Here is a 13410-nt window from a genome sequence, read left to right on the forward strand (position 1 = left end):
AGGAAATTGGGGGTCGCTGTCGGGAGGGGCGTGGGGCTCGACCGCGCAGCTGCCGCTTCTGTTACCTTCCTCCCATGGTCTCCTTCCGGTTCTCGATGCTTCTCTGAGTCTAAGGGTTTCCGCCGCTCGTCTACCCTTCCCCCCAGCCCATGACCCGCCTCCGGCCCCCGCCCTCCCAGTCCAACCTCCGATCTGTTTAGTAAGAAGGTGCTGTTCCGAAAAGAACGAGAAGGGGGTTGGCACAGATACGCTCGGCCCACGACGTGGGGAACAAACCGTCCTCTTTCGCCCTTAGATTCGTGCCGCGCTCGCGACGGCGGCGTTGGCGGACTGATACGCGGCGGTGAAGAGGCAGGAGGAGGGGGGAGGGGCGGAGCGTGGCAGCTGGCAGTAGTTCCGTCAGAGCGGACATCTTGTGGCTGTGTCGTGCGCGTGAGCCCCGTAGGGCCGGGGAGGCACCAGCTGCCGCGCGGGGAGGAGGCCGAGGCCGCAGCTTGAGGGAGGCCCCGGCCCCTCTGTACGCGTGGGTGTGGACGGCTAGGGGAAGGGAAGGGAGGCCGGCCCAGTGGCCGGCCGGGTAAGGAGGGAAATACAGGCCCTCGGTGGCTTGAGTGACCAGCCTGTTGGGTGGGGTAGGGTAGGGTAGGAAGGCTGAGGACGCCGGGGCCTCTCCCGTTTAAGGGGGAGGGGGAATGGGCGCGTCCTCGCACCTAAGCCGGAGCCTCAGGGGCAGCTCGGGCGCGTGGTGGCGGTGGCTGGGCGGGCGGGCGCGCGCGGGAGCGCGCTGGAAGGCGGAGTGTATGGTGGCGTCAGGGGCGACACAGCATAGCTTTAGCTGCGGGGACAGCGGTACACATCCAGCCTCTGATTTATTTCCTTCCCCTCCCCGTCCGCACTTTTGAGCAGCGGCCGAAAGAAGCCGGGCGTCAGTCCGGAGCCTCCTGTTCTCCCCTCCCCCCTTGCCTTTCTTTGCCCTAGTGACGCCGGCGTAGCGCCGACTAGGCCCCGGCTCCTCCTCTGCTGGGCCCCGGACCCTGCCCCGCACCCACCCCTTTCTCCTACGCCTCTTCCTTTCCCACCCGGGTCTCTTCCTTTCGAGAGGCCGGGAAGTCACAGTTGGAGCCACCCCTCCGCTCTTCCCGGCACCCTCGCCCCCTCTTCGGGCCGAAGCTCGGCATAGAGGCTGTCGGTGGCTCTGCCGCCCCACCCACCCCGGATCGCGACCGGTTTTGAGGGACTTGGACTCGTCAGGGTCTCTGCGGGGCCTGTGCGAGTGCTGATCTGCTCCGTTTTTGCAAAAGGCGCCTGTGTCTGGCAGAGCCGGTGTGAGACCAAGAGACAATCCTTCCCAGCCGCCGGGATAATCAAGAGTTTTGGCCGGAACTTTGAACACACACCGAGATACTGAGGAGCCAGACGAAAAGCACAGACTATGGCGCTGAAACGGATTAATAAGGTAACTCTTGGGGCGGAGGGAATGGGGGCGTGAGAGGAAAGGAAGGCCCAGTCGGAGGGAGAGCCTTGGCATTGGGGGGGGGTATAATTTCGGAAAGACTCCTCCTTGGGTCACTTCGTCCATTGGGGGATGGGGAACGCGGCTGTACTTTAAGAAGAAACGAGGGGGAAAACTCGGGAACGGAACACTTGCGGCAAGTGAGGTGTTATCTTGAGCGTGTTTCAATGGAATCGGTGCAAATTAGAGATGAGGGAGAGTGGTGATTGCAGGCGCCTCGATTCTTCGAGAAGAAGAGTTTAGTCCCTCTTCGGAATTGCCGGGAGACGCTCCCGCAAATGTCACGGCGCTTCCTATTCTCGGGGTTTGGAAACTTATTTTAGTTGTAAGATCAAGGCTCTGGGCCTTCTGGAAGAAGAGACGGGGGAAGCTCAGAGGAGAGAAGACCTAAGAAATGCGGCGGGTCCCGAACGTGATTTAAGGGGTCGGGGTAGAAGTCTCACCAGCTGAAGCGTAGTGAATGGGCCTGGCCAGAAGCTGCTCGACTCTGGGCAGCTTGCACAGGAGTAAGTGGGGCTGGGAGGAGGTGGGCTGACACAGTGTTGCCGCTTTCTGTGTTTTGTAGTTGCGGCGTTTCACCCGAAACTGTTCATCAGAGGCGCCCCGGGAACTGATGGAAAGCCCTTCTGGAAGCTCCGTTTGGCTTTGGCGGGGGAGGGGGGGAGAGAGTGGTGGCGGCGAGAGGAGGGTAGGTGTACCTATGTCTGCCTCAGTCCGTTTCATAGCAGCCTCCGGGGAAATGGTTAAGCTATTTAAAGCGAGGTTTGATGGTACACTGTGGATCCATGCTGGAAAAAATAGGGTTTTTCGAGGCTCGGGTGGGGAGCGGAACCTCCACCTCCGGTGATTTAGTCTCATTTTCTTGCTCTAACTTCTATCCCGCATTTTAAGATGGCGGCTGCTTTAAGTGGTTCAGGCTCTTTCCGGCATCTCCTTTCGTAATAATATGAAATAATATTCTTTGTTAAATGTTAACTTTTACATCAGGTTGTACACTGCCCTAAGATCTCCTGCTCAAGACTTATCTGTATTCAGACTCTCAGGCTGTATTTCCCTTTTTTGTAACTTGTGTGTGATGTGTTTGGTTCTTGCACAATCGAGGAGGGTGGAGTATTTACAGCTAACTTGAAAAAAATGCCATGGAATAAATTCAGCCTTACTAAAACTAGGAAACAGGAGGTTGTGGATTACAAACTTTGGTTTTGATGGGTTGCTTTTTAAACAGAGTTTACATGGACGGAATGGCAAGGACTTGGCTTTACTAAAAATAGGCCTGATGCTGCTTAATTTTACATTTATTTAACGTGTGACTTTGGAACTTATTTGGCAAAACTGGTATCTTATGAATGATGAAAGTTTAGATTCAAAGTATTGATGTTGAAATGGTAAATTTTGATTTAGGCCATCATTGCATTGTCTCTGTGGGCTTATGTGAAATACAAACTTAAGTCTTTGTATTTTTGAGACCATGGAAAAAGAGAGGAGTTTAGGAGTTAAGGCTTAATGTACAAAGGGTTATTAAACATCTCATTCTATGACCACTTTGAAGGCCAGCAACACACTGGAGAAGCATAGTTATATTTTGCAATATAGTTGAACATAGTATTCAGTACAAATCAAAGCCTCTTATCTGTAGGAATTAATTCGGGCCACTAAGATGTGGAATAATTTCAAATCCATAGATTTTTATGCACGTGGAACAGGACACTTTAAAGGAAGGTCTCATGGATTTTTTTTCTTTTACAGGTGATACCCAGCTGCTGTGACACCACTTTAATGATTTAAAAGCTCTAGAGAGGCAGTATAATGGTTAGGAGTGTGAACTTCGGAGCAGAAATGCTCCACTTAGAATTCTGGGCAAATTTACCTGTGTGCCTCTATAAAATGAATATTTGTTGTGTATGAGCTATAAATAATTGAGTGTTTCGTGTGTACCAGGCACTATTCTAGACACTAGGGTTGCAGCAGTGAGCAAAACAAATTTTAGAGTCCAAGATTTTTTTTAAGGATTAAATAAGTTAATGTGTGGCTTTGAACAGGCCCCTAGCACAAGGCACTCAATTTATTACTGCAACTTTAATTTTCAAGAGCTTTTATTAAAGAACTTTTCGAGTCTAGTACTCTTCATCGATACCAGATTGTCTCCTTTTGTAAATACTTTGAAGATCTGTGTAATACAGAAACTTGACATAGCACTTTCCAAACTGGAAAAAAACAGTGTTGATGTGGGACATTTTTGATTCAACCTGTAGAAAAGTTTAGTTGTGCATGTGGTTTGGTCTTCAGCTGTCACTGTCAGAATCACATGGTCAAACTTTAAAAAAAAAAAGTCCCAGATTCAAACAGTTTTAGCAAGTGGACAACTCTGATGGGAAATGCTCTGTATTTTAGGCACCTCTCTTTTATTTTTAATTTATTCTTGTCTGCAGCCCCCCAGATTTTAAATGTTAAGATATATCTGTATTCCTCACTGATCATTTTATTGGAATGCTTATTGTTGGAATACTTTTAATCAGTAGCAGTTCATTTGATTAAGCTTTTAAATTTGTTTTCTTTCTAAAGCTTATGTTGTAGTTTTTTTTGAATATTTCTTAGACCAAGCAGCCTTATCAAACAGCCCTATTCTTTTTTTTTTTCCCCCTTGTATTATTTGGACAAGCTGTGGTCTTACAAGGCTGTCAACAAGAATAAAATATGTGAACTCCCTAGTTGGTTGGTGGTGTTTGGGAGCCAGAGGCAGTTTTACTACTCATCAAACAGAATGACCATAGTGCATGTATTTTGGGGAAGTTTAAAGAGAACTTTACGTGAAATGTAATATGAACCAAGCCTGAAAGAATAGCTCATGCCTTGAGTGTTTGCAGTGTGTCAGAACTGTTTGAAGCACTTGTATTAACTCTTATGACACCCCAAGGAAGTAGGTATAATTATTATCTCCATTCTAAAATTAGAAACCTAAGGCACAGAGAGGTTTAAAAAAAAGAAGGGTCCTCATATCATGGCAGGGTTGGGATTAGGACCTAGGCAATTTGGGCTCTGCAGTGTGTGCTCTTAACCACTACGTTGTCATGTCATCTTTTTAGGGTTTTGGTATTTTAAAAGTTTTCTTTTGTATGCATCATTCTCCTAACAGCTAGACTTAGCATCTGCTCTGTATTGAACACTGTTTCTAAGTCCTTTATGAGTATCTACTTATTTAATTCTCACAACAACCATATGAGATGGATGCTCTTACCATTCCATTTTATATGTGAGGAAACAGGTATAGAGTGAGTTACTTGTCTCTGGTCAGATGGCTGGTAAGGGACTGAGATTCAAATCCGATAGTCTACCTCAAGAACTCAAGCTCTTAAATTTCATGCTGTCTGCTATTTTGAACAATTTCAATTCCTAAATTTAATCTTGCTTCCTGAAATAAGCTCTCTCCTCCCACTTCACATTTAAATAATTGGGATTGAACTTTATTCTTAGGTTATAGCTAATTTGTGAGTTTAGATGTTAGCTAACATAAGTTTTGAAAGTAGGAGTGTATTTTCGGTTAGTATCTTCACGGACTAAGGGAACTACTATGTGCTGACTGATCACTAGGGGCATCATAAACTTCTTTCCAGTGAGCCTATAGGCTGTATGCATCATGTTTCAAGGCTTGTCTTTAGCCAGCTAACTTAGTTTGTAGGGCGTTTGTTGACTGAAAAATGCTGATCATGTAATGACCTCAGTTTTTTATTTGAATAAGGGTGACGTTGACACTATGCTTTGGTTTCATCACGATCACCATCAGTGTTAATTCTAGTAGTTATCATACAAGTGGAAAGTTGAATACTCTTGGTAGCACTGGGGAAAAACTATCACTGGATATCTCTATCATCATATTGTATGTTAACTCTTGCATTCAGGTGTCCTTTGTTATCTAAGATAAGTCAATTCTTGAGGATTTTCCAAAGCATTTCACTATAATCTCTTTATTAAAGAAGACACCAAATTCCTAGTATTGAGATTAAAATGTATCAGATTGAATTCTCAAATCCTAGATTAACTTTTGCATTCTACTAGATTTGGTGTATGTGGGTTTTGACATGGGTTACATTTATATATCAATGTTTAACAGCTTTTAAAAGAATATAGGTACATGAGGTCTTGCTAGACTTACTGAATCATTTCTCTGGGAACAGGCATAATATTGAAATGTCCCCTAGGTGATTCTGAAGCCTCCCTCTGGTTAAGAACCTCAGACATAAGGGATAATCATTTAATCAATACTTATTGAGGTCTTACTGTTTGGCACAGTAGTGTAGTCTCAGGGGACAAAATATAGGGAAGCCTGTTACTACCCATGAGGATGTCTTCTTTGAATGAAGGAAATGAGCATGTAAACACATAAATTGGTATTTGTCACTCTACAACTTTTCAAAATTATTATAAATCAAGTAAGGGAAGCATTTATTTAAAATAAGGGGAATCGTTATTCCAATGTCAGATTCACCCTTTTTTTTTTTTTTTTTTGATGTTACGCGGGCCTCTCACTGTTGTGGCCTCTTCCGTTGCGGAGCACAGGCTCAGCAGCCATGGCTCACGGGCCCAGCCGCTCTGCGGCATGTGGGATCTTCCCGGACTGGGGCACGAACCCGTGTCCCCTGCATCGGCAGGCGGACTCTCAATCACTGTGCCACCAGGGAAGCCCCAGATTCACCCATTATTAAAGATAGGTTTATTTAAATACCTTTCCTATACGATATTATATATATAGTTATATATATATTTTTCACTGTTAGAGTGTGTTTTTTATAACTACTTTAGTTCCCTTTCCAAGACAAATTAGTGTTAACAAAATTAAATGATTTTTATTTCACTGGAAATTTTGTGCTCTTGATCTAGTTTTGCTACCATAACAGTGATCTTATTTCAAAATTGTATAGTGTAATGAAAAATGGGTATGTTTAGTGAGTATATTATTTCCCAGTCTATGTTGTTAGATGAGATTTAGTCTCAAAATGTTACCCTCGGTCCTGTTACGTGGGGAGGGGAAAAGTTTAAATGAGTATTTTATACTTTGCCTAAACATCGGATTTTTATCTCCAATTATATTTTGAACATAATGTTGTATCATTCAGAGACCTCCAACCAGCTTTTTTTTTTTTTTTTTTTTTGCGGTACGCGGGCCTCTCACTGTTGTGGCCTCTCCCGTTGCGGAGCTCCAGACGCACAGGCTCGGCGGCCATGGCTCACGGGCCCAGCCACTCCACGGCATGTGGGATCTTCCCAGACCGGGGCACGAACCCATGTCCCCTGCATCGGCAGGCGGACTCTCAACCACTGCGCCACCAGGGAAGCCCCAACCAGCTTTTCTTAGTTAAATTTGTTGTATTTAACCTTTTGGGTCTTCGTTGTGATTCACTACCTTTTGGTTACTTGTTCATTTTCAGGATGGAATACCTCACATTAATCCTAGCCTTGTTACAGTTTCCTGGCTAATGTATAATTGAATGTCTTCAACCTCTGGACTGCTGTTAAGTTTTGTTTTTCATATCTATAAAATGCCTTATTTGCTTTCATGGATCAAAGCTTAGGAACTAAATTTGGCTCTGTGTCTTTGCCCATTTAGAGATACTGCTTACAAAAGAACAGCTTTGAGTAATCTGAAGTGACTTATTTTTAATGGTGATCTAAAGAAAGAAAATTACAGTATTATTCATTCAAGCTATTCTTTGTACCTTGTCTGAATGAACAGGCATACTTGTCTCATAATTATAACTAAACAGGAAGTTAATTTCTTGTCAGTGATGTAATGAGACATGGTATGCAGCACTCAACCTCTTAATCTTGAATGTAAAAGAAACTTTCAGGATTTCTTAGAAGAAATCACAAATTCCAAACTAAAATGATTTTTAAGGGGACTATTCCTTCCCATTCTTAAGTCCACATATGAAATTGTTCAGATCTCAAAATCTTTTTGCCAAGCTTCCTTCTTTTGAAATGACTTCCGGTAACCATGCATTTCTGAGATATTTGTTTCCTTCCTTGCTATTTGTATCCACATGCGGTATGTAAAATAAATTTCACAACATTGAAGTTTAAAAACTTTTTGTTTACTTCATAGCAAACTTGATCTTTATAAGAACTAGAGCAATTATTGTCTGCCTCATTGGGTAATTAATATTGCATTTTGACCTCTATCATTGGTCAAGATATATACCTTTATATTGCTAGGTTGTAAAGGTTCTTTGAGGGTGATTCTTATTTCAGAATTTCTTAAAGGCACTTACTCTCCTTGCTTCCTACCTCATGCCCTCATCTCATCCAGCTCCCAAGGTAGTATTTTATGTTGCTCAGTATAGGTTTAAGAGGCAAGGGCTGTCCTTTTTTGGGGGGCGGGGGCGCTGTGTTGGGTCTTCGTTGCTGTGCGCGGGCTTTCTCTAGTTGCAGAGAGTGGGGGCTACTCTTCGTTGCAGTGCACGGGCTTCTCCTTGTGGTGGCTTCTCTTGTTGTGGAGCACGGGCTCTAGGACACGTGGGCTTCAGTAGTTGTGGCACGTGGACCCAGTTGCTCTGTGGCATGTGGGATATTCCCGGACCAGGGATCAAACCCATGTCCCCTGCATTGCAGGCAGATTCTTAACCACTGTGCCACCAGGGAAGTCCCAAGGGCTCTCTTTTTAGTGTTGATTCCCATGCTCATACAAATCTTGAAGTCAAGTAAAAGTTTTGAAAGAAATGGACTCTTGAATAAAATACAAGAAATTAACTTGCAGTAATGGGATGGACTTCAAGTTTTCCCAAAAGTGATGATAGGAAATGTATCTGTACTGCTATTATGACTTTGTGTGATGATGCAAGATGGATGGCAGAGATTGGGATAACATGATGGTGGAACATTGTGGTAATTATTGTACTTAATATCGTAATTAACTACTGTACTTGGCCTTACCACAGTAGTCATCTGGGTTAAATTTTGGCCAGCCCTTGGGAGAATGATGGAACTGGACAAACTAGAAAAGGTTATACAGGGAGTTACACTTCAGTAGCAGAATTGATTAAACAAATTTGTTTTCCTAAATGCTGACTTTGGTTATATTGTATAAGTAGTGGCTGTCATTGAAAGAATGTTTAGCAGAATGTGTAAATAATAGTTACCGGAGGTCTTACATCTTACGAGAGGCTCATCTACTCATATGGCTGCTCTGTAGTTATTCATAAATAGTTCTTGTATTTCCAATTTATAAGCCTTTTGGAGGCAGTGATCATTTCTTATACTTCCCTAACATCTCTCAGAGCCTCTAATCTGTTCAGTACCTTGGTTTCCTGTTCTTTGTAGTCTGTGGTTGGTCATTTCATATCGAGTGAGGAAGATGTAGAGAGACTAGAGAAACAAAAACCAAATATTTAGCAGTATGTTTAGACTTCTCTTCTTGGTCAGTGTCTCTCAGCCTTTTCATGTTTTATCTCCAACAGTCAATTGTCAAAGATACTGTGTCCCATGGTGATAGAAGCAAAGATCTTCCTCAAAACAAACTGTAGGCTTTCTGTTTTGAGTCCCACATAATGAATGGTCAGACTCATTAATGTTTAATCATGTACCTCCAGATGAGAACACTCAGTGGCTTAAGCTATACCTGTTGGTTGCCTGTAAGAGAAATTTGATTGACTCCTTTTCCTATCGGTCTATTTAGGCTTTTAAAGGGAAGGGAGAAACGTATTTCCCAGTGGGAGAAGGCCTGGATTCTCACACTAGCCAGGTGTTCAGGAGGTTTCAGGAGAAGCAATTCAGAGAAAGGTGATCCCGAAAGGAGAAAATTTCCCCAAAAGAGCACACCATGGCAGAGAAGTGTCTCACTTTGGTGGGTTTTTTTTCATGGAGAGTACAGTTTTTAGCATTGTACCCTGTATTATATGTCCTTGATCCAGTGTCCTTTCAAGGTGAGTGGAGCATTTAGCTAGTGTGTGCCAAACTCCCCTGCCAACTATTTTCTTGTTTCAGTGGTCTTGATGAAGAGTTGGGTTGGTGTGATTGAAATTTTTTTTCTCCAGTTTGCCAAGTAACATATCAAGTTCTTTAACTTAAATACATCTTTGATGCAAGGACACTCTTTAGAAAGCAGCCTTAAATGTATCCCTGGACCTATTTTTCAGGTCATCTAGTACATACACTACTTTGCTTTCCTACCCATCCTGAAGCGCAGCATGTCCTGTATTTGAACTCAGTCTTTCCTTTCCCCTCTTAAGCGGGGGGGGGGGGCGGCACTAATGTAAAGTGGAGATGAGACCTATTTCCATACGGTGGTTGTAAGGGTAAAGTGATCAGTGTTTTAAGATATTTTTCATCCCCAGTGACTTAGTTTATGTTCTTCTCTCACCTGAATTACTGCTATAGTTTCCTAATGTAGTTATCTACTCATACGTCCTTTGTAGTAGGTATTCCTACAATTTGGAGGGTGAGGAGGGTCTTTGACATCCCATATTAAGTAAAATTTTGTGTGGGCATGTGTATTTGGGGGATAGAGGGTCAGTAATTCATCAGGTTCTTAGAAGTCCTTGACCTTGTCACAAACAATGCTATATACATGTGTAGTAGTGTATGAAAAGGTGGAGAAATGGCAGAAACCAAATTTAGGATAGTGTTAACCTCCTGTCAGGGAAAGGGAAGGGCATCTGGGGAGTACATGAGAGATCTTCTATTATATCTGCAAAACTTAAAATCTGAAAGAGGTATAGTAAAAATGTTAAGCTTAAATATCAAGCTAGGTATACAGATACATGGCTGCTTTTAGGATTAATAATTTAAAAAGTCAATCACTCCTAGTGTACTACTGCTAGTACATCAGAAAATCCAAATCTCATTTGTCTTACTCCTGCTTAAAAACTATTTCTGCTTAAAAATCAGTGACTTCCCATTGGCTGTGGAATAGTCTTTGCCATAATATTCAAGACTCTCAAAAGATCCAGCCCTGATTAACCTTTCTAGCCACATCTGCTACTCCCTTACCGGTACCCTGTTGTGTCTCTGGTATACCAAACTACAAGCAAGTTTTTACAGCCTGTTTTCTTTCACACCCCTGGTTTTGAATTAGTTTCTCTACCTTGAATGCTTATCCTTCCATCAAGACCCAGTTCAAATGTCACTGTTTTAAACCCAGGCGAGGTTAGTGATAACCTTTTCAGGATTCACAAAGCAGTTGAATGCCTTTACTTTAAGCACTCAGGTTGTTTGAAATATAATTTTTTGGTTTTGTATTATGTCTGCTTTTTTTTAGCTCAGTCTATTGGGAGAGGCATTCATGTTCTGTCTTGGTATTTTCAGACCTAACATGCTTGACACCAAAAAAGGTAGTCTTCCTATAAATGAATAAATGCTTTGTTGGGTGAAACTTGAGCTGATATTACACTTTTTATTTTAGAAATGGATTTAAGTTAATCTTTAGTTCCTATTATTGAAAGTTTAACTCTTTACTAGGTAAGCCACATGATTTCTCCCTGCTTCCTCTAGTTTCCTTTTGAGACTTTGCTTCATTTATATTTCTTACATGTTTTCCAGCAAGATTAAAGCAACACATTTCGTGGGATAAAATGTGTATAATTGGTAATGGGGCCCAGGTAGCACTCTGCTTAGAGCGGATCTCTCCTTACTCTGTGTTTGCTGCCCCCGCCCCTTGAAGAAAACTGGGGTGGTTAACAATCAAAGCAGTAACTGTAGGAATTAGAGCAAGCTACAACCTCAGGAACTGAAATTGTGTATCTGTATGCCAAGTTCTTTATCTCTGCTGCCCAGTGTGGCCTCTTTTTCTCTGGACTCGCCATGTAATTTCAGGGCATATGCCTGCCAGTAGCTCTAGGTCACATCCTTACAGCTCCTGATTAGAGAAGGAAAAAGTGTCGTTTCCAGCTTCAATTTGAAAATCTTGGGTAGGGATAGATGGAACAAAATTCTATGATTACCCTTTCTGAGTAGTTGGTTAATGGTGGCTGACAGTCACCCCAACACGACAATCATACCTGTGGAGTATGAGAAAAGCATTTCCAGGAAAGTAGGAGAAGAGGGTTTGAGTAGACAGTGGTGCATGGAAGAGCATCTGAGATGACTTACTATGCTTTTTCTCATATATTTTCACTGCCAAGATATTCTATATCTTACTTGCTTCTGCTATGGACATAATAATGTCATGAGAATTAGTTGGCATCTTTGAGGTAAGTGCTGGTATATGATTTAAAAGATATTTTGATTCTTAAAATTACTTTAGGTCATTTTTTTATGTTGACTTTAAAGTTGATTTTGGTACATACTTGGCCGAATATTAGATCTTGGAGTATTACTTAAGAGGTGTCTTAGTCATGGAGAACTTGGAAAATAAGGCATTTAGAAATTATCTGAGGGGAATAAGAGCCTGAAGTTATGGGAGTGAAGAGCTGAAATTCAGTGCTCTCTGAAATTATACATTCGCTGTAAAGGAGTGAAAATGTCAGCATGTAGAGGCTGAGTGATTCAGAGATGTCCATGTGCAGGAAGACTCGTTAAAAAATGTTTTCTTAGATTTTTCATAAAATGTGCAACTTCGAAGTAGGATGTTGATATATTCTAGGTCAGCTTTATAGATTCCTGAACTTCATGAAGTTGTTTCAGCATCACTTGGGTATTTTGTTAGACCACCCATCATTAAATTACTTTTTAATTTAAAAATGCTAGGTATTTTTCTTAACATATGTAAAAGTGCTTAAGTACAGAAAAGTACATAACTTTGGGGTAGATCCGTGTAAGAAACTCATTTTAGTAATATTTGAGTTCACATGCTTACCAGTTTTAGGTAGAACCACATGAAATTGCAGTTCAGAAATGGTCAAGTATTAGTAAATTCATACAATTCAATAACATGGTTTCTTTAAAACCCTATCCACAAATAGCCCTCGAATTGCTGACCTTGTATTATTAATGTATATCATAGCATGAGCCATATAATTGCTAGAAGAGTATGTTATAGACAACTAAGCATAAAAATTCATCACATAGGCAAAAGATTTAAATAAGCTAAGGCTATAATAAGTAGCCTATTTATAAAGCAGTCTTGCTTTTGTTTAGTAAACAAGTGATTTGAGTGCCTGTCTAGGAAATCTTGCCTTCAAGGTGGGTGGTCCGCTTGCTGAGCACCTAATACATTATATGCCAGATAGTGTGCTGAAGTACTTTATCTTATTCATTCTTTCAAAAGTTCTGTAACAACAGGCATTTCTATTGTGTTTTAGAGATGAGGAAATAAGCCTAGGAAATAGTGGGTCTAAATTGGATTAAAAGTGAGACTCCAGACTGATGATCCATATTGAGGGAGGTGCATATTCATTGTCCTTATTTCATGATGCTATATTTGAGCATTTGAATTGTATGCGCAAGTTTGTGTTTGGTTTTAGTAGCATTTTTGAAAATTCACATCTTTATCGTTGTGTAGGAAAGGGGAGAGGGTGGTTTGGAACAGGTAAGTTTTTAATCTTAAAATAGACTTCTTTGGACCCTTACGTTCCGGCAGAGGAAGTTAGCCTGCATAAGTTAGCTTCTGGTTTATCTTTTTTTGGTGGATCATTTAAACAACAGAACTTGTTAAATAAGTTTTGGAACATGGAAAAAAGTTCTCTTCATATCAGTTAGACTATGCTCAATCCTTATCTGCAATAAAGTAGTATATACCTTGAGATGGTATTGAAGTAGCTTGCCATTATAATAAAGTGGCTGATCATGGAATTCAAATAAATGCTTTATGAGAGTTGATCTGGCCTATGAAAAAGTCATTTGGATAGTTGATTAGTTCAAGCTGCCAGTATATTTTTTTTACTCAAAAAACTATGATTCAGTTCTAAGCTAAAGGTGTACATAGTTGCAGTTTCTTTTAACTAGTTGCTTAACTCTGGGATAAGAGCTTC

General features: G+C 41.7%; 1 protein-coding gene across 3 annotated transcripts in view; it reads left to right on the forward strand.

The window, feature by feature from the left end:
* The first annotated feature begins 225 nt into the window (after nt 1-225).
* The window catches only part of UBE2D3 (ubiquitin conjugating enzyme E2 D3), a 29369-nt gene continuing 16184 nt past the window's right edge, over nt 226-13410 (forward strand). For 2 of the 3 annotated variants that reach the window (XM_079713845.1, XM_079713846.1), the window contains exons 1-2: nt 406-517; nt 1302-1456. In XM_079713845.1, coding sequence (XP_079569971.1) covers nt 1433-1456 — 24 coding nt within the window. In that variant the 5' untranslated portion in view covers nt 406-517; nt 1302-1432. Of the gene's footprint in view, nt 344-405; nt 518-1301; nt 1457-13410 lie in introns of those variants that run through there. The other variant, XM_079713843.1, reaches the window with a different exon arrangement.

The sequence above is a fragment of the Hyperoodon ampullatus genome (assembly GCF_949752795.1).
Source record: "Hyperoodon ampullatus genome assembly, chromosome: 1".
NCBI classification, from domain to species: Eukaryota; Metazoa; Chordata; class Mammalia; order Artiodactyla; family Ziphiidae; genus Hyperoodon; species Hyperoodon ampullatus.